General features: G+C 36.4%; 1 protein-coding gene across 1 annotated transcript in view; it reads left to right on the forward strand.

The window, feature by feature from the left end:
- Nucleotides 1-227: 227 nt before the first annotated feature.
- LOC122802057 (otospiralin-like) overlaps nt 228-22,384 on the forward strand; it is a 100,005-nt gene continuing 77,848 nt past the window's right edge. Inside the window, exons 1-2 of the mRNA XM_044071775.1 lie at nt 228-568; nt 2,834-2,860. Of these exons, the coding sequence (XP_043927710.1) occupies nt 505-568; nt 2,834-2,860 (91 nt within the window). The 5' untranslated portion in view covers nt 228-504. The remainder of the gene's footprint in view (nt 569-2,833; nt 2,861-22,384) is intronic.

A 22,384-nucleotide genomic window follows, 5' to 3' on the forward strand; every position in this document is an offset into this window, starting at 1 on the left:
AACTTTCTGCCAGTCATAAGTTTCTTCCAGGTAAACATTGGTACCTGAATGAGAGCAGTATACTAAATATAGTGCAGTGTAGAGATATGGATAAAGAACTTTACAGCAAATTAAGTTTTACTTTGAGTAAAACTGCATAAAGTGCATTTTTAAAAGAACACTAGTTTCCATCACCCTTAATGTCACATTCATTTGTGCTTCTTTTTTACTAGGTCACACCTTGGTCTTACATATCTCACGTTGATGCACAGTATAAACAGAGCATCCGGAAGGCACATTCCTAGGCTTGCTTTCCTTAGAATTGTGGTCTCCATAATCAAGGACAGACACAGGACCAGGTCACATATTTCACTAATTTCAGAGTAAAGGAGATTCATTCTGAATTCTATTTAATTTAAGTGGCTGGAACTCCTTAAGACTCTTCCATATAGCCTAGGCTTGCAAGTTCCAAGAAAGTAGTAATCATTTGAACTGAGGATTTTTCTGAGCCGCCTAAAAGCCATTATGAGCCATCTACAAACTACACTGCTGCTTTACTGCTGTGTGGCATTTTGTCTAATCACACTGGGTATGTACAGAAACATCCTTATGCATGTATAATTTATGTAAGTATTATGTATATGCCTGTGCTGCTAAACACATAAGTCTAATATGTTGTTGAGTCACTGTATTTGCTCATCCTGATTTTGCAAACTAAAAACAGTATTTTTCAGTGGCGCAAATCAAACTTTTGCTACCTCACATAACTGAATGTTGCATGACAGAGTTTGTTTGAACCATACACTGCGTTGAGTCAATCTGCAGCTATGTGATGAACATCAAGTAGATAGGAAAGGTTTGGATAAGTGAAGCAGTTTCAAGTGCATTTCATTACACTTCATGCTGAATGATCACATTTTGTATAAAAAATCTGCCGTCAAATGGTTTTGCTGCATTTTTAAAACTTATGATAATGTTTAATAAGTAAGGCACTTCCCTCAAGAAATGTATTTATGCTTTTTAAGGGGGAAAATATATTCATACATAGCCCAAGAGATCCTGATTCGGAATAATGTTCTTGTTAGTATAGATTCCTTTTTTTTATATATATATACATTGTGTTATAAATAATATATGTTTAAATTAAATCCAGGGCTTAAAAGCAAGGTCATACTGATAGTGAGTCTGCTGTTTATAGGGTTACCACCTGTCCCACTTTGTGAGGGACAGTCCCTCTTTGGGCAGTTGTGTCCTGACAAAAAATATTAAAAATGGCAAATGTCCTGAGATTGTAGGACTTAATTATTTCCTATATTTTATGTAATAGTTGCATAAAACAGTTATTCTGTATCTAGAATACCTAAATGTTATAAGAAACAGAATAAGCAACTAAAATGCTGCAAGAATAAGCTTTTATTTAGGCAAAAAAGTTCTATCCTTTGTACTGCCCGTGTGTATGTGTCAGCCTGTAAAATATGATGTTTGAACCGAAAATGTCCCACTTTGGCCATTTGAAAAGGTGGCAACCCTAGCTGTTTACAGAAAGCAGTGGTGAACAAGGATGCTTTCTTATGAAAATATTTTATTCTGTTTTTTAGTCGACACTAAAATTTGCAATCAGTAAAATATGATTTCAAAGAAACAAAACATTCTATGTAGCATGAAGCTATTTAGAAATGCTACTAGCAACACTATCCTAGTAATTGTTCTGTGTGGCTTTGTAACATTTGTTGGCTGCTCTCCAGCCTTGAAAAATGTGAAGGGACAGTTGTGATAAATAGCCACTGGGTGTCAGTATCCAGCTTTAAATTTGAAGATTTTTCTTTCTAGTGATGTTTGCCATAGTTATACCTATGCAGTTTTAAAGGCATAATGTAGTTGACTTTGTTCACTGCATTTAATTAATGCAATGCTTCTTTTCCACTGTTCTATTACATATCCATAGCATGCCTGAACACTTAATATTGTTATGAAAAACTACAAATTAATTTGAGCAATTCAGACAAGCAACTGATTCATTGTGAATTGTTTATAAATCCTTGGTTCAGATGCAAAAGAAGGAAAACCTCAGAAATATAGTGTTAAACATGGGGAAGAGGTAAGATTCTTATGCAACTAATACAAGAGTATTCCTAGTAGTGGGGTATGAGTAGGGGGCACCTTGGAATAATTTGGTTAGACAGTACATGTTTTCATTACATACCAAGATATGAGGAATGCAAAAAGCTTATTAGCCTGTCCATTCTAACTTGTGCCACTGTTTTCGTATGCTGTCACACAAAGGGACCTCCTATGCTAAATTTGTTGTTTTACAGTAGTTGTTCACTGAAGTCTTACAATTTGGTAACACTAGTTATGCTTAAGAAGATTATGAAGGTTTGATGGACTTTTTCTATCCAGCATTTGTTTTCCTTGTGGATCTGGACTTATATCGAATATGGCAAACACCAGAAAGGACTGATGTCTACATATGTCATCAGACATGGGGCAGACATGATAAAACCATGAGTATGAATCTGTTTCACAAGACATTCTCTTTAAATCAATGTTAGTTAAACTCTATAAGCACACTTTTGTGGATGTGATAATGACCATTGAAAGAGCTATGTCATTAGGTTCTAGGCTTAATTCTCTAACTTAGAAGGAACCACTCTTAACACACAAGTTGCACCCAGTGGGTTGTTCCTAATCTCTATATACTATGAAAGTCAATGTAGAATGTGTGAGAGGTGTTTATTTGCAGACAGTAACTGTAACTGTGATATTCATCTATCCATTAAGAGCTCCTTCTACTTGTATAAATATGGGATGTTGATGCTTTTGAAACTTCACTTAAACTATTTTTTTATTTTAGGGGCAGCTGAGCAAGCAGATGGACAGAGTAAGTATTTGTTTTCTATGATACCTTAAAACTAAACAGAAATAAAATCAGAAGTTCAGAAATAAATGATGTACTTCAATTAAGTCAAAGCACAGAGATCCTAATATAAAAAGCTCAGTAGGAAAAGTAATGCTGAGACATAACTTAATTTTACACGCACGTAAATGTTGCAAGACTAGAAAAGATGCACAACAACAGTTTACTGTTCTGTTGTGACATTAAAGACCCTTTCTTGTCTGCTTGATTCACTCCTCCATGTTTACAGGAGCCCCATAAATTGATCAGCAAAAGCAGTTAATTACCAGGTAAGAGTGATGGCCTTTTGACCCATTTCAATCATACTTTAGTAGAAGACAAACAGTTTTAAAACAGCTGTTGATAAACACTGCAGTAACATGACATACATTACAATTAAGACACAGTGCAATGCAAAAAGAAGGTCCATCTAAAACAATTGCAGATTAACATGACATATGTTAAATTATACAATCATTGGTCATTGCTATCCAAAAATGTGCATACTGATTGGACAGCACAACCAATGTATCCATTGTAAATCGAGCATTTACCAATAGAAAAAAGTCCGACCGCTCAAGTGCCATTGAGTGGGCAGACTTTCAATTGGAATATGCTGGGCATAATATCAGGTATTTTCTGCAAAATGAAAGAGACAGAAACATACCTGATTTTTCTTGTATTTCTCCACTGTCCCTCATAAAATCCTGACTTTTTTAAATATGTAAAAAAAAAAAAAAAAGGGACAGAGAGATTCTCTTTTCTCCTTTGCTTCTTCTGCACTGCACTGATGTACTGTGCAAGCCTGAGAATGCAAGTCCAATACACATGTGTAGTAATAAGCCCACAGAAGACAAAGTGGAAGAAGACTGAAGTGCCATTATAGAAAGATATTATTTAAGAAGAGAAGCAATTTCTTTCCTAAAAAATATCAATGTATAAAAGCAATAATCCAGTCCTGTTTGTGAGTGTATCAGGATTCACCCCTGGTTGGCTGGCTTTGTTTAATCACTTGGGCTTCACCCTCAAGATCAAGCCACACCAACCATGTGTAAATCCTGATATACCCATACACAGTAGTGGATTATTGCTTAAATATGATATTGAATCCTGTGGTGTACAATTCAAATAAAAATGAAGTGTAATTCAACAGGTAAAATATAGCAGGTGAAGAATAATGGGTCTAGGACACATGCTCGACTAGCATATGTCCGAATCACAAAACATCGTACACACATACACGAAAGTGCTTAACATCAAAAAGTACTTCCATGTATGTGTAGTTGAAAAAAAAGGTACGTTTCTGCAGGGGGGCTTTGCCCCCTGCACCCCCACACCCCTACTTTATTATTCTCACTCCGAGATCGCACTACAGTGGGGAAAAGGGAATTTTCCCTTACCCGCACTGTAGTCCAATCTACGAAACAGGCACACATACACGGAAATGCTTGCCAATGTTAAGTGCTTTCGTGTATGCGTGTTTGATGTTTTGTGATTCGGACATATGCTAGTCGAGCATGTGTCCGGATCCCAGAATAACACAGTGGAAATTGTTTAGTATATTTAACATCATCCTGAAAGATTAGGAAAAGCAATTTGCAATATTACTAGCAGAAATATCAGTATCTATATCATTTTGCATGTTTAACAGGCTTTTGATTAAGTTTTTCCACCTTTCTATTTTTCTACCCCTCCTGCCATCTGCTGATACCATATACCAGTACCTCTTCTCCATTTCCACCTAGCCATGACAGAAAGGAAATGGGTTTCACAGGTAAGGTACCATCCAGATGGCAGGGAGAGAATTTTTTCCCTTGCCTACATTTTCCTTCCTCACACAGAATGTGCAGAGACATCAGTGCAGTTCATACAAGTCTCCTTCAATATATACAACTTCTGCTGTAGATTTGTTTGCGACTTTCAGCTTTTCCCGGTTAGGGGTCGCCACAGCACAACTCTGGTCTGCTAATGATTGGCAGTAGATTTTTACGTGCTGGCTTGCCGGCCTAACGCAAACCTTCAATGAAGGAACGCCCATTCATGCATGTCGACCTCACAAACTCCCTCCACTGTTGCTGTTGTTGTGGCTTGCTAGAGTCCCCATCCTCTACTAGGCTATACATAGACAGAAGGAGCTGTGTACTCTCTTCCACTGATATGGAGAGTAGGCATAGTTTATTCTGTCATTTCCCTGTTGTTCATTAATCTAACCCTGGTTGCCAACACTAAAGATGAAATCTCTTCCTCTGTACCATTGGACTGGCCACACTTTGATTCATTTTGAGCCTTTGCTGAATATAATGCACTAGTCTGAGGACTGCTTTTGCTATAGTTTATTTAGTTGTATTGGTGCACTGTAACATTTGATTTTGTAGGCTGAGAAAAGTTCATTTTAGGATGCATAGCTGAATTTGTTGAGATTTTGTAATTAACTTAGGCAGTGCTGTATTACATTCCTCTACTTCCCCATATCCACATTGTATAATCATTAAGTATTGTAACTGCAGCTTTAACTTATTTTATTTATTTTATTTTATTTTATTTTACATTTGTTGACCAGGCTAGTCTAGCTGGATTAATGTCCATTTTCAGTAGAGGCCCGGGGAGAAAAGCTCCACAGTAAGACATAATTTTACAAACATAGTTGTACAGAGGGTGTATTTAAAGACAAACTGTAGTACATAACATTTTCATAAAAGTCTAAAACTACTAATAGCATCAACAGGAAAAAGTACATTAGATTCTTCTTTTAAACATCCATCCATCATAGTGGTATTGAGAATCCAAGATTAAAAGAGAAGTAAAGAAACAGTAAGAGAATATCTTGTTATAGATAGCAGGAGAAAGGAAAAGGCATGGAACAAACAAGGATTAGTCAGGGTTAGAACAAGGGCAGAGCCACTGGGAGTAAAACCATGATTTTATGTTTCTTGAAAGTAGGTAAAGAGGTAATAGACATAAGTTCACTTGGAAGTTTGTTCCAGATGGGTGCAGTCCAGTTGGAGAACAGACTATCCCCAGCTTTGTTGTTGGATTTGTTGGAGGCAGCTAGTAGTTTGGTAGCAGAGCGTAGGGAAGAGATGTTTTTATATGGGGTAATAAGGGAACAGAGTATAGTGATATTAGTGGGCTGATGAAAGATTTTGTGGGTAATGGTCAGTTGCAGAAGTCGTATATGATTTTGTAGTTCTAGCCAGCCTAGCTGTTTGAGATTAGAGCAATGGTGAAATGGGGCTCCTGTTGCAAATCTGGCTATGTTATGGTAAGCTGTTGCTAGTTTGTTGAGGTTACTTTTAGTTAGGTTTGTATAGATTGGAGAGGCATAGAATAGGGTAGAGAGTAGGTGGGTTTGTGCTAAAGTACTTCTGGCTGAGGGAGTGAGGAAGGGTTTAAGTCTGTAGAGAGATCCAAGTTTTCTATTGATTGATTTGATAGTTAAGTTAATATGGGAATCAAAGTTGAGGTTGTGGTCTATTGTGACACCAAAAAGTTTGGTTGTAGGATCAGGGGATATTATGGTGCCATTGTTAGAGGATATATTGAAGGAGAGAGAGGATGACTTATGTGATGGAGTGAATAGTAATAGTTTAGTTTTTTTTGGATTCAGTAAGAGGCAATGTTGTTGGAACCAGTTTTCGGCTGCTGTGAAAGCTTTTTGAGTGATTTTCCCATCGCACTGCTTGTTGTCTATTATTTAAGTAGGAATAGAACCACTGGATAGCCTGAGAGTCCAAAGCAAGAGATTTCAAGATGCTAAGTAAAAGAGTGTGGTTGACCATATCAAAGGCTTTAGAGAGATCTAAGAATAGAGCAGAGGACAGTAAGTTGTTATTCCGATTTCTATTAATATGGTCAGTGAAAGACAAGAGCGCAGTAGTAGTGCTGTGATGAGGTCTAAAACCATGTTGACTGTCTGCAAGGAGATTGTTTTGGAGGAGGTGATTAAGTAATTGCCTATGTATACATCTTTCCATGATTTTTGCTAAAGAAGTTAGAGAGGTCATTTGTTGCCACCTTTATGTAATGGGATGATATGAGAGACTTTCCAAAGGATTGGGATACAGCCTTCTGTTATGGTACGATTGAGTAAAATAGAGACAGGGAAGGCCAGTGGTTTGGCTGCAATCTGTAGGTATTCGGCTGGAATGAGGTCAGCTGAAGGGAATTTATGAATGAGATCTGTTGAGACTGGTTGTAGTTTAAATGAGGGGAATTATTGTTTAGGGAGTTGGGTGTGGATGGTGGGGATAGGGATGAAGTAACAGTATCTTTGAAAAATTAGTTAAATACATCAGCAATTTGAATTGGGGAAGTCTGAGTGAGGTTTGAGGGTGTAGGTGTTTTGGAGTTACCTGGGTGCAGTAATTTGTTGATACCTCTCCAGAATTTTTGGGGGTTTGATGTTGTGCATATTGGACTTTTGAGTAGTAATTTCTTTTATCAGTGACTATCAGTTTCTTTGTTTGATTTCTAAGTTGTTTAAAGGTCACATTGTCAGCTGGGTTTTTGGTAGCTCTCCATTTGTCCCATGTTCTATTTCTATGTAACATTTTTTATTTGGTTTCTTTGGATAGCCAAGGAGCAGGCTTTGTTTTGGTTCTTGTTACCATGGTGGTCAAGGATTTGAAGGAATTTATTGTTAAAGTAAGAGACAGCTTCATCTAGAGGCAAATATTTCAGAGGAGACCAGTTGCAAGCTTTTAGCTCTAATAGGAAGTTGTGTATGTTGAAGTTAGTTTTGTTCCTGTTACTTACTAGACAAGAATATTATAGAGTGGTGATTGCTGTTAAATGGTTGCGTAGGACCTTGGCAATATTCCTAGAAAGGGCACACTTTATTTGAGTAGTATATGTTTTCACCTCATATTGTATCACTTGTCAGTTAAATGAAATGGTTAAGTTAATTGCACTGAGTGTGCTAACAGGGGGGGCCATTGCTATTTTTATGAAGAAATCTGATGACTGCAATACACCAAGACATTTGGAAATTAATATGAAAATTATGCTGATAATCTATAACTGAAGAAAAATTAAAAAAATGCTTCAAAACTTTGATTCAGACGTTAACAGTAGTTGGATATGACACTTGAGAAACAAGATATCTATGACTAACTGCAATGAAGTACCTAAATAACATAGGTAAAACTGACTTACTAACTTAAAGCTGACTACTAACTTAAATGATGGAAAATAAGAAGACATATTTTTGTGTGACTCCTAGAAATAATGAGGCCTGTGCTCAGCAAACATTTACTGATTATCAAAGAACAAAGCATAATATGAAGGAATGATTTATTGCTGAGTTAAGTTTACAGTAGTGCACATTACTAGGATAAGGCAGTAGTAATGCCCCAGAATCAGAAAAGGTTTGCAATAAGGCAGCTGTTTCTGTAGCTACCAATAAAGCACAAGCCAAACATTGTACTTTCCCACTGATAATGTGCAGTCATTTCTGATGCCTATTGAAAAGGGGATAGTGCATCTTGCAACAAATTGAAAATGACCTTGCAGTGGTAAGGAATACAGATTTTTTAAAATGTCATGTAGATCAGGAAAGTGGTCCGAAATGGATATCCAGTAAAGCTCTAGCCACTGGCTACCCCACTCCCCATGGATATATTATGAACTATCTCAGCCACAGCAGCTCAACTGTCCAGGATTTTTAAGGCCATCCCTGATTTCTGGGTTAAAACTTTGTTCTAGCCTTCTTAATCCCTCCTAAAACTCACAATTTTGGGTAAAAAGGTAGTAGATTATACTTCATTAGAACTACAGCCTTCTTCTACTTCAGAAAATATATGTTACTTGACATTCCCTTATTCTATCAACTTTTCAAGTTAATAGTATTAATATTTTAAAACAGTGTTACTGATTTGGGCATTTGTCCCTGATTATGTCTGGATTTGTTCCTGATTCTGAATGGAAGAGGTTGAGACATATGATCTGAGCAGAACTGTCTTTTAAGGTTTGATGATCTATTTCTTTGGGTGGGAGTAATAAAAGAATTACCTGAAGGTGAATCATTTCCTTAAAGACTGACAATGAGAAAGAGACAAAGACAGGATTAAAATGGTACAGTAAAAATAGTCATAGATGCTGTGTCTGGATAATAATGAAACCCAGCAGGAAATATCAAAGAGGAATTTTAGCTACATTGATTGTCGAATGCTTAATGTTTTAAATAATAGTGAACACATAATTCCAGAATGTATGTAGAGTGTAATAAAACAGAGGCATAATATGAAGAAACTTGGGTCTATGAGGAGGATTTAGAAGAATGAACAGTGAGGAAACAGGAGGGAAGCAAGCCAGACAGTATAAACCAACAGACATACTGGCAAAATAAGGTGTGGGGGATGCAGAGATTTGTCAGATCAGGTGAGTGAAATAAAGTTCTAAATGATGGATTTAAAGCTGAGTGAGAAAGTGACTTCTGGAAAACTTTATTCTTCACAACACAGACTTATGAAAGGCCTATAGCAGTAGGGTTGGTAGATGTGATGGGAAGGACATACACTGCATCCACAGGCTTGAAAATGAACCTACACAAGTTGGGAATATTAATATTAATATGAACAAATGACCCATCTAGGAAATGGACCAGTACAATACTGGGATACATTTTGGAGCTATAGAAGAGACTAAGAAAAGTAGTATTTTTTCATTTTTACTTATTCATTTGTTATCAGTGTAAGCATACTATTCAACATTTAGTGTTTATCATCTGTCAAGGTTCCTCTTCTTGAGAAGCCTGTTCCCTGTGTAGTCGGTATGAGTAATCATTATTATATTGACAGATATACAGTCTTAAAAGAGCTGTGGCTACTGTAGAGTGGTGTTCAGTGTTAATGGAATTCAGGCGTAAAAAAAGATCAAAGAACAGTTTTCAGCACAATTTTCTGACTTTAGGAAAAAAATGATCTTTAACCAGGCAACTTCATACTGTACCTTTATTAAAATTCTCTGTATAATTATAGTTTTCTGCCACCTGGGTTGGTTGTAGTTAAGTAGATTTTTTTCAGGCTTTCTTTGTTTACTTTTACTCTGAAAAAGTCTTTTACTTGCTGTCAAAGGTCATTTAAAGGAAAGAAAATTGGATTTCTAAAGAAAAAATCCATGCTGTGTCTCAGTATGCAGATAAAATGCAGAATCTCCAGCTCTGCAGCAAGAGAAAATTAGAAAATAAAAAATATGAAAAATATGAAAAATAGAAAATTCTGAAGCTTCTGAAACAATTTCTGAAGACATTTTATACAGAGGCCTTGTGTTATTTAATTAATAATTGTGGCAGATTTCTGCTCCCCCATTAGAAATTAATTGTTAAAAAGATAAAGTATTTTCTGAAGAGATTTTACACAGGTGCCTTGTGCTATTTAACAAATATTTTCAGTTTATTTCTACTCCCTCACTGGAATTGGGGTTAAAATGAGCCTGAAATTAAGTTCTGTGTGTTTAAACAATCTGATTCTTTAAGTAGAACAGATTTTTTTTTCTAGAAAAAGTACCCTTTACTCAGCTGTTATGTAGGATGTGATTCTGAAAATTAGTTGCAGGTAGACCCTGATACAATAAATGAATAGATTCTTCAAGAAGAAGTTACGTTTAGTTAATTTGTTAATTTAATATTTAAACATTTTGAATGTGGGAAGAAAACTGCTAAGGGAGAAAGAACTATGATAGTCATTCTCACAATCTCTGGTAGATAGCCTGTCTTCATTTCCTACAACTCCTAAATCAAAACAGCATAAAGTGCAGGAATCACCTAAGTGGTTCAACAAACATTTTTCTCAATCTCAGTCTTACAGAGTCCAACAAACAGATCATACTATGCCCTTACACTGTACTGGCAATCCTAATCTGTTAGAAATTCCTTTATTTAATGATCACCCCCCCATCAGTATTTGATTCCTTTTCTTCAAGCAGCATTATACTATATTCTCAGTTATTCTACCATTCAACTTTTAGTCTCCTTCCCTATCTTCCCTCTTCCACTTAGTCAGTTACAGGATTCTTTGTTTTATTTTACACGTCTGTCTTTCTACAGCCAGATCCATTTTTTTTGCTACCATCACATCTTCCTAACTTCCTTATGTAAAAAAAAAATATATGTAAATTGTCATGACCTTCTGTAAAACTGAAAGACTGAAATATGCATAACTATTTCATTAGTGCAATATCTAGCTTATATTATACTATGAGGGGTGGCACTTTGGCACAGCAGGTAGTAGTGTTGTCTCACAACAATAGGTTGCCCAGTTTGATTGTTGGCTGGGGTGCCTTTTACATGAAGTCTGCATGTCCGCCTTGTGTATGAAGTCTCCATGTTCTCTTTGTGTTCACGTGTGTTTTCTCTGAGTGATCCAGTTTCCTCCAACATTCCAAAGACATGCAGTACATTGATTGGTCACTCTAAATTTGGCCTTAGTTGTGCGTGTGCGTGTGTTTGTGTTGTGTGGTATGGAAGAACTGTGACAGGGATAGTCACTGCGCAGTGTGAACATTGGCTGTAGATGATTATCACTGTTGAAGTGACACACAAAACCCATGTGCAAAAATAGGAAAAAGATGTTGCAGTTGGGTGGATGACTGGATGGATGAATCACATAATTGTACTGTGTATTGTAACTGACAAACTATTTTCCCTAGTCCTCCACTGAAAATGTTCCTTGGTTCAGTCAGACAACCTGCTAAACAAAATACAAACAAAAATAATAAAAATATATATATTTTTTGCAATAAGCCTCCTTTTCACCAAAATTTAGATGACCTTAGGGAGGTTTTGTTTTCAGGAGCTGAAGGCTCATGTAAACCTAAAAGTAGCCCTTTGCTCTGTCTAAAAATCTATTCAATGTTTGTTTGCTTTTTCACAGTTGTAGTGTGGATTTTTTTTTTTTTGCCAATGTGAGTTCAAGTTCTACCTATTCTGTAGATTAAATACCACATGCTTTACATCTTTTGGTTGTTTGCTAAGCCGGGGGAGTAGACATTAGCCCTTCATGTTAATCACTCTTGTCAGACACCAAACAGTGGGATGAGGATCTTAAACAGAAAAATTGTTAATGCTGCCTGAATGATGGCCTCCATGACAGAGTCTTACATTATGAGGAGCAAATGGGCCTACTGATTGCAAAAAACTGATGGCCTATATGCATTTGGGGAGATAAAATGATTAAGCAATGAACATTAAGGGACTTTCTTATCAGCAAAATTATATTCCTTAAAAGACACCCTTTAAATAAAGATCTGGAGCTGAGGACAAAACTGCTTGCTTCAGTGCAAAACTGCAAGCAATAATCTATTCTGACAAAAGGCAAAAGAATAATTGCTGATTTGCAAAATCAAATAATGTTTATATTTATCCTCAAGTTTCTTGCTTTGATTTGTATTTATATGGCGAAATTATCAGAATTACCTCATAAACTGGAAACGTACTTAGCAAATGATAATTCAATTTACTTTTTTGTTTGTTTGTGTATTTATTCATTCATTTAGTTAGTCAGTCAGTCAGTCAGTCAGTCAGTTAGTTAGTTAGTTAGTTAGTTAGTTAGTTAGTTAGTTAGTTAAAATGAAATAAATATAAAAATACTCTGAATGGGGTGTCCGGATCCACGAATGTCCACAAAAGACTCTAAAAATTCACTTTAATAACCATTAAAATTACTTAGTTAAGCGCTTTCATTTGCGTTGTAGACTTCATTAGAACACATAAATGAATTCCATCCATGTTTAAATACAGTCATAGGCCAATCAGCTCCATAAAATAATCAATCAATTAATTCATCATCTTGTTATACACATAGCTTAAAGTGCACTGTGCCTTCAATCAAATAAAATATATAGTGTAACCCTTTTACTGTGAAAATGAATATATATATATATATATATATATATATATATTAAATTATCCTAATATAATACAAAAACCACAATGACAAGTAATCTCATTTATGAATAAATAATGATGTAAAACAGTAAAAATGTTAAAAATATTATATAATGTGTACCTTTCGTAAAGGATTTTATTTCCCCTACCACTATGAAAGATTAAGCCTTTAGTTCCAAAATAGGCTTGATGGATATACTATCATTTATTCCCGGATGTGCTGTTGAGTTCAATAAAATTTGCCATCTAGTTTCTCTTTCCCTTAATTTCTTACTAATGCTACCACCCCTGGGGTTAGCTAATACATGTTCTAATATGGCAAACTTGAACTCTTTGCAACTGGGGCTTTTGACAAGGTGTCTATATAAAGCATTAGTTATATCTTTTTTCCTAATGCAATAAAAATTATCATATATTCTATTTCTTAGACACCTGTCAGTTTTCCCCACATAAAAACAAGAACATTTTGTGCATTTAGCTAGGTAAACCATATGTTGTGTTCGACAATTCCCATTCTGAAACTTTAAAGTAGTTTGACTAATATCTTCCAGTTTTATAGTGGCATCTTCCAAAATGGCATAGCACTGGTTACAATGACCACATTTGTGGGTACCCCCCCACTCTATCTCTATTCCCCCTATTGCATACCTTCATACCTTCATCACAGATTTGTTCTTGAGATTGAATCCAGTCTTATGCACAAATATAGGCTGCTCGTCTAATAATTTGTGAATATTTTCATCTGATTTCATAATATTCCAATTGTCTGTAATAATTTTCCGGATATCCTTTGAATGTGTCCCATATTGCAATATACATGCCCCCTAGAACTGATTCTTATTCTCAGGGATATTAATATTCGTAGGCTGCATTTTCTCATTTCTACTTCCTAAAAGGGATTTGCATTTATTACCCCACTCATCCTTTACATATTTGATGGTAGTATCTATAAGGTTGGTGGGATATCCCATAGATAGATGAAAGTGTTTAACTAAGTAATTTTAATGGTTATTAAAGTGAATTTTTAGAGTCTTTTGTGGCCATTCTTGGATCCGGGCACCCCATTCAGCATATTTTTGTATTTATTTTATTTTTGTTGTTATTGCTGACTGTTGGACTTTTTATCTGTTATTGCATTAGTTAGTTAGTTACACAGGGTATTGGAGTGATCAAACAGGATCAATTTTACAGACATGAAGAACAATAATTACTGGGGTACACACACACACACACACACACACACACACACACACACACACACACACACAGCACGCACACAACAGGAACAATATACAGAGACTAAAATTAAGAAAATATACAGTGACTGAAAATGTGTCAGGCTTCTTAACATTAAAACATTTGAGTACAAGTCACTAACAGATGAGATTGTAATGAATCAATGAATGCATTATTGCATTACTAACTGACTTGTTATTTTTAGTAGCTATTTAATTTTAAACAGGTGAGGGAATACAATTACATGCAGGGATTTGGTTAAAAGCAGTATGCATGTTAGAGCACAGTGGCATTTTCTTATGTCACTGGGAAGTTGGTATTGTGCTGTGTGACATAAGGTGTATGCATGATCACTGGAAGATACAATGTTATTGGGTCTTTGAAGTATTGCAACATTCAAAACATAGGCCATCTCATCTGAAATACAGGAACCAAAAACTACACAAAAATATGTTGAGAGCATTTATGGTTTATTGACTTAACAAGAGCAATAAAAAAAAACATTCACATATTTGTGGTAGCTAAAAGTTGCATGAATCAAGAAATCAATGACTCTGCAATAATTAAAATCAGTGACATTGCTGCACTTTCCTTTTATTCGGGTATTAAGCTTTAATCTACTCTCAATAATGTGTCATTTAAGCCAGGATGATTTCTCGTATTTAATAAGACTTGCTGTTCTAATTTATTTTTATCTAAGATTGAACTGTAATCACCTCCCTCATGAGGTATTATATGTTTGCAAAACTCTAAGAATGTTATGTCAAAGAATCTATAAACACTGCTTTGATATAAAGAAAAAAAGCACTGATAATAATTTATAAGAACATAGTATACTTTGTGTGAAAAAAATGCACTTTTTGTGTTGGATAATATAGACATTAATCTTAGGAGAGGTGATTAGAGTTTGATTTTGGATGAAAAAAATTAGAATGGCACGTTTTATTAAATGCAGGAGCACACCCTGGCATAAGTGACATATTGTCTGTTAAGAGAACTTTAAAACTGATCTCTTATAAAAGGAAAGTGCAACAATGTGATTGTAATGCATGGAACATCGTGATTACACTCAAAAAATGTTTACATTTCATTTTGTTTCAGCATTGCTATAGTGCAAAATCTGACTTTAACAATGCTTTGAGGGCTGCTTAACAATTGTTAAGCATCCCTACACCTTATTAAGGTTGGGACTGCACTAAAAGCAGACAGCGCTGACCAGTAAATAGCAGCAGCAGGACATGAAATGGCTTCATTTCACCTCCCATTTCTGCCTGCTGTCTGCTAAAGTAGACACAGTACTTTGGTTACAACTGCTTCTCTTAGACAGGGACTATGTAAGGAAGTGAACCACTTCAACATTGCTTTACTGGCTTTCAAAGCTAGAACAGCACATCCCAATTTTTTATTAATCTTGCTCTGGATTAATTTGAAGTACATGGAGAAAATAAATCTCCATGCTCTACAAAGAATTATGAGTGGGCCAGTGTTTCCCAGTCTATGTTTGGGTGGTTGAAGTCACCCAATGGTGTGGTTTTGGACATTTATACTCCCCAGTGTCTTCAGGAGGCTGTGTGGGTTTCCTGAGTTTGAGAAGGTGGTCTGTAGTCGTAACCCTGTATTATGTATTCTTGACATGGATGTCAAGATTCACCTCTTGAGTTTCACTCTCGAGGTGAATTTGTTGTTATCCATGCCTCAAACACATAACAGGGCAGTTACGATCTATAACCAAATCAAAATCCTCTATGTTTTTTATTTATGCAGATGCAACATACTGCAACAGCTAAACAGGAGATTTTACTGTCAACTGCTAGCAAAGAAAGTGAAGCAGGTAGTTTGGAATTGAGACTTCTACCCAATAACCATATCTACCCACCAACAACAGGACTGCAGACTGCAAATGTGCATTTCTGTACTTATAAACAGACAAAATAACAATCCAAAGTCTTGGAACTGTCATACTTTCTGATGAGATTGTTTTCACTGGCTGGATCATCTGTTCCACTTGCCCTTTTTAGAGATGCTTAGAACTGGAGGTAACATGCTGGAACTTTAGGGATGCCTAGGACTGGAGATGATATGCTGGAACCTTAGGGATGCCTAGGATTAGAAGTAATGTACTGAGACTTTAAGGGTACTTAGGCCTGGATTAATGTACTAAAACTCCCACTGATGCACAAAGATGAGAAATGTTTAGACCACAACTTGAGGATCATTATCTAATATAACTGCATCCAGTTTTCTAGTTTTAACAAAAAATTGTATTTTGTTTGTTGTCATCCCCAGGCTGAAAATGAAAAAAGGTCCTTATGGATCAATGTTATATCCTGGCTAAAATAAATAAACAATAAATAGTTGCTGCAACAATATTTTAATTTATATCACATAACTGCATAACATCAGGAAATTTTGGGTAATAGTCTACACACCAGCAATGATATGCATATTTGTACTGAAACAAATCAGTGCTCACATCTGTTAAAGCTAAATACAGAATATTATGTCTTGGAGGACAGCAGCAGTCAGTCCCTTGCAGAAAGGTGGACTTCAGTGGATCTGGGTAATTATAGACCCATAAGCCTGACCAGTCTCATTTGTATGGCTGTGGAAAAGATTTAGTTCTTACATCCATTAAAGCTAAACACAGAATATTACGTCATGGAGGACAGCAGCAGTCATTTCCTTGCATAAAGGTGGACTTCAATGGATCTGGGTAATTATAGACCAATAAGCTTGACCAGTCCTTCTGTAAGGCTATGGAAAGGATCTAAAAAACAGGGTTATATGTAGCTTACAGACTCTTAAACCCAACTCAGTTTGGATTAATCAAGTGCAGGTCCTGCCTACTTAATCTTGCTGATTTCCTCATAAAAAGTCATTGAGGGAATGGATGAAGGCAAGTCACTACGTACTGCATATGTAGACCTTGCAAAGGTTTTCAACACCATCTCACACTCGGGCAACATAGATAAACTCTCTAAGCTAAATGTTAACTCTTATGTAACTTGGATAGCAAATTGGCTCACAAACATAACTCAGGAAGTAAGGGTGGGTGTGTAGCTCTACCTCCTCCAAACAAACTGTTACTTATGGAGTACCACAGGGCTCAGCTCTTGGTCCTCATCTGTATGGCATTTACTTTTCAAAACACAGTGCTGATGTTAAGGGTTTGTAACTAACCAAGTTTGCAGATGACTGCAAACCTGGTGCCATCATAAACTCCCCAGAACACAATAGGGTCATACAATAGAGCCTGTCCCATACAAATAGTTGCTGCCAAAAAATATGGCCTAAAACTAAATATTAAAACATTTCTAATCATATCCTTCTGCAAGCATTGTAACTAGCAGCAGCAAATGTTTCACAACTATGAGCCAGAATAGAAATATCAAAGTGCAGCATTAAAGTATGCAGTACTAAAACCAGACTATGCTGAGCAGTGTATGAACTGGACACACTGTGCAACAGAAACAGGCTACCCTGCTAACAAAGTAGTCCGGATAAGGCACAGATGTCATCATATGCACAAGTGGAGAGGGGCATAGTGACAGGCATTGACAATGGGCACTGTGAGAGGGCTACTGAGTGTGTAAGTGTGTGCATCTATGCAAGTGTGTGTGTGTGTGTGTGTGTGTGTGTGTGTGTGTGTGTGTGTGTGTGTGTGTGTGTGTGTGTGTGTGTGCTGGGAAGTCTGAGCAAGGAGAGGTGGTATCTTCAGTTTGTTGTCCTTGGTGAGAGGGGAGTGATTGTGCTGGGTGTGTGAAGGTATATGTGCAGAGACAGTTCTTGTAGAATTTGATACACTATGATGTGTTTCTGTGACAGATCCATGGCACCCTCAGAAGGTGAGTGCATTGACCATGCATGTCTCCACCCATGGAAATCTTCCCCTTTGAGGAATGTCACTGGTATGATCCACAGATGGTGCAGAGGATGGTCTGCACTCATGCATGGGCATGAATCGCAGGAGGTGCCACAGATAGGTTTAACACATAGACACCATGTATGTCTGCATCCACACTGCTCCCCCCCCAGCTTCTTCAGCATTTGTAGCAGGCATAGAGGATGCAGCCTTACAAGACATAAACCATCTCATTTTTTTCTTTTAAAAATCTTTATTAAGATCATATATTACAAAGGGACATCGGTAGACATTCAATTATGAAAGAAAAAACAAACCATTACAAATATTTTTTTTCTTTTCATGTATTGCACATATATGATTTCCTTTTTAACAATTATTATTCAATTTAATATTGCATTGATTGCTCAAGTTCTGCCTCCCCTAAACTATCACTCCTCATCCTGAACATTATTATGTATGCATTGTTCCTACAGAGTTACCATTTCCAATTATTTTATATCCTTTACAACATTCAATAATTTTGTTAGAGCTGATTTTTATTTCAATTTTCTAGTACTGTTTTTTGACAGCCAACAGCATTAAACTTAGTTGACCTTATTATGTCTGAGCAAATTCAGTTTCTATATCCCAGCTCAAAATAATAATTTCTGAAGTTACAATAATTTGCTCTCTCAACATTTCTAAAATCTTTCAACTCATTGCATTCCCAAAAAACATGTTTCTAAGTACCCCTCTCTTTCCCATCACACCTCCAGCAATTGCAGTCTACCTGTGGAAAACTTCTCTGAAGTCTAAGTTGTGTATGCTACCTCTAAAGAAAGGATTATTTTAATAGTGACACTATAAGACAAAAAATGGCTTTGCCAAAATGGAGAAATGTACTTTCTCTGGCTCTGTTTCTCTCTCTCTCTGCCTCTACTGCTTCAAATATTCAGCATAATTAGGCAACTTCAACAAACTAGGCAGGTGCAACACTTCAAGCAGGTCGAGATTCAACACATTTTATACATAAAATGTCATACTTTAAAATTCCATTAAAAAGCAAGTAATCACAATTTCAGCTGTGAATCAGAACTAGGAATTACTCATCTAATATTCTGCATATTCTTTGTTACTGCAGTTGACAAAACTTGAAACTAATAGACAAGGGTGCCCGCAGGCAGGTGCAAGGGGGTACACTTGCACCCCCCTGGATTTTCTTAATTTATCTGTGATGCTGTGTTGAAATCGAAAAAATGCACATTTTTCGATTTCAGCTTATTTTTTTTTTTCATTAAATCTGCATTATTCAGAGGTTCGGAGAAGATGCGACTGGAGATGCTATTGGAGGCTGCAGTCATATGATGCATAAGACAAGCCTCAATTCCTCCTCAAACTGCATCTCCCTTTCCGACCATTGACAGTTGCGTAGAGTTATCCAGAGATTGACAGTGGCAGCAGATAGAGTAAACGAGTTCTGTGACCGGCAGAAAGAGCTCTTCTTTAGCTCAGATTATCGGTTTCATCGTGTGTGGTGGTGTGTGCAGCACTTAAGGTACATTGAGATCATCATAGTCAAGAAAGAAGCTGCTCCTGGTATTTTTTTTTTTTTTATACTTATTCAATGTCAGTTCAAGCTTGGTGCTAAAATGTGAAAGTGGTGCACTTGAGATGAGTCAGTCAGGCCTCAGCAAAATGGTGCCTTTCTTATGTTTTTATTGTAATGGGATACCACACTTTATAAAATAAACTGCTCTGAAGGTTGTAGTTTTCTCAGAATGGTTTAGTTCAGAACTTCAGAGATTTAACTCCGGTGCTGCCTGGTCTTGCGTTTGTTGCAGTTGGTGGTGTTTGTGTGGTGGATTAAGGGTTAAATAGCTGGACCTGCATGGGGGAAGGAAAATGCTTGTTATGGAAAACTTCTAACATGTCTTTTCCATCCATTCATCCAATTACTATTTCTAAGTCTATTACCTCAATTTGGAAAATGTTTCCTCTGGTCTCCAAGTCATCCTTCATGTTATTTCTTCATATTATTCTGTCTTGTTCTTTTATGTTCTTTTTGAATGATGGTACCCACTCACATTCTATGGATTCCATTGCCACCCTCCACCATACCTGTCAACACTTACATCCAGACAAAGCAAAACATAATTAAGTAAAAATGCCTCAGACTAGGGGTACTTTTTAAATGCTGACACTATTTACTTAGAACTTCTCAATAAAAGTTCTAGTTTTAGAAGGGAAGGAGTAAAGGTTAGAGAAAAAATTAGGGGTTTCCTTACAAAATCTGCATAGTTGGAAAGTATAACTCCACCAGTTCAATGACATGCATAATAAGGTAATTTAGCTTAAGTAATTATATATGGTGAATGCAAGTGTTATTGCTTATTATGCCCTAATCTGCACTGCATATTTCTGTCTGTATCTATGAAAAAGCTGTCTCCAGAATCCACGAAATACAGTGAAAGCAGTCTAAGCATTTAGTAGCCCCCTTTGTTGTTTTGTCAAATTGATTGTTTGCTATTTTCTTTTTGATACCGATTTTATTCTAACCAGAGTTGCAGGAGAGTTGGGATCTAGAACCATAGGAAGGCTGAAAAGAACAGAGCACTTGCAGCCATACATCTCAACCTCTAAGTGCAAAAATATCTGAACAAAACCAAAATAATGCCGGGGGGGGGGACAAAATCCCAAAATCAGAGACACATTTTAAATGATGCTCTTATGAAATTCAAAAGTTGCTAGACTCATTCTTTTTGTATTATTATGCATTTTTCTGAAGGATATGACATTTGAAACTCACATGTGGCCTTTTATGATTAAAATGTTCTGAACTGGGCAGTTTGTCATTATTGGTTCATATGTTTTGTTTCACTGCTTACTTGAAAAATGTTCACAACTATAAATTTAAAACACACTAACAAGTGGTGCTGTATTATACAAGGGATATAATTCAATTATTATATATTGTATATTATAATTAACACAATCAGGAAGGTGAATCACAGTACTTTTGCATGGTCCTAAAAATGTGTGCAAGGGAGCCTATGATTTGAAAACAGCCCAAAGGTAAACTTAGCCCACCACTGGACAGATGCATTCACTTTGAATGTGAGTTTCAATGCTGTTTCAGTGAATGTGAACTTCAAAGGCAGAGAAGATTTAATTCTAAGTCTGTTTTTATTGTAAGACTATTGCTTTGTTTAGCAAATGTCAGTGCTTGTACTATAAAATTTTAAATAAATGTTGTAAATTAAATCTAAATATCTTTAGTCATTGTAGAAGTAAAGTATAAAACAGTATGTTTATGGCAACTAGGAAGAAATAGCCAAGTAATGGGACACTGGAATGTCTGCGTGTGGGGGGCTGTGGGTTTGCACCCCCCTGCAAAAAATCCTGCGGGCTCCCTTAGTAATAGATGATGGTGACACGAGTGAGGCAATACGGTGTATCTTTTTTTTTTTTTTGTGGGATAAGCAGGAGCTCCACCTTAACCAACAGGTAGGGAAATTGCAGACAAGTGCTCCAAATCTATCACTGAAATCTGTATTAATTGACAGAGGGAAATAAAAGAAACACTGTGAACAACTGTAGCTATTGTAAGGAAAGCAGAGGCATCTCACTGACCAAGACAAATCTGGAAACTTGTGCCGAGTGCGTTATTGTAAATTTACTCACAGCTGGATGGTTACCATAGTGGCAAGATGTTGGCAAATGACTGCCTAGTCGTTTGTGTACATTTTATTCTTATATCAGTGATTTCCTTGTTTCTTATTATAGCTGACTACTTCTACATTTACCTGCTTCCCTTGGCAAACTTTTTTTTGTATCTTGTTATGGATGCTGCCTTTGTAGTTACCGGGCTTGATTTCTAATCAACTATGGATTACCACAACTGATGACACAATTACTTGGCAAGTGAACTGACAAATTATTATGCAGAATTTCTGCAACAGATGCTGTTTGTGATGAACTATGATCTAGTGTTATGAATGTCATCTCTTGAAACCTTCCTTTCTAACTATAGTGTTGGAAATAGATTACTTTTTCAACAGCACTTATTGGAGCCATGTTTTGTTCCCAGCAGCCCCCTCCTCACCCCCCCAAACTTATATATACCAGTTCCAAGGCTGCACAAGAGTGAAGACAGATGAAAACTCCACTGTCAGTGAAAGTAGTTCATATGTTCTTAGGTTTATAAGTTCACGGTAAGTGCTAGGATACCTGCCCTTGCAGGTCATTTTTAAGCCTAGCCAAGTTCCCTTTTTGTGCTTGAAATAACCTATCTCATTTGGTTATAGACTGGCCCTACCCATCCCATGGTTGATAATTATTTATTTCCTGCAATGTGGAAAACTAGGATAATACCATAGATAATTTGAGGGGTGATTATAATACTTCTGACAAATGGCTGTTGATCCATTTGCATTTGCTGAAACTGCACTCGCTAACTTGACAGGACCCTAATACTCCTACCTAGTGAATGTAGCAGCTGTGTGCTACAAAATGAGTGACATCACAGGTGATATCCATTCATTATGCT

This window comes from Protopterus annectens, chromosome 5.part0, assembly GCF_019279795.1.
Source record: "Protopterus annectens isolate FY-2018-M chromosome 5.part0, PAN1.0, whole genome shotgun sequence".
In the NCBI taxonomy this organism is placed as follows: Eukaryota; Metazoa; Chordata; order Ceratodontiformes; family Protopteridae; genus Protopterus; species Protopterus annectens.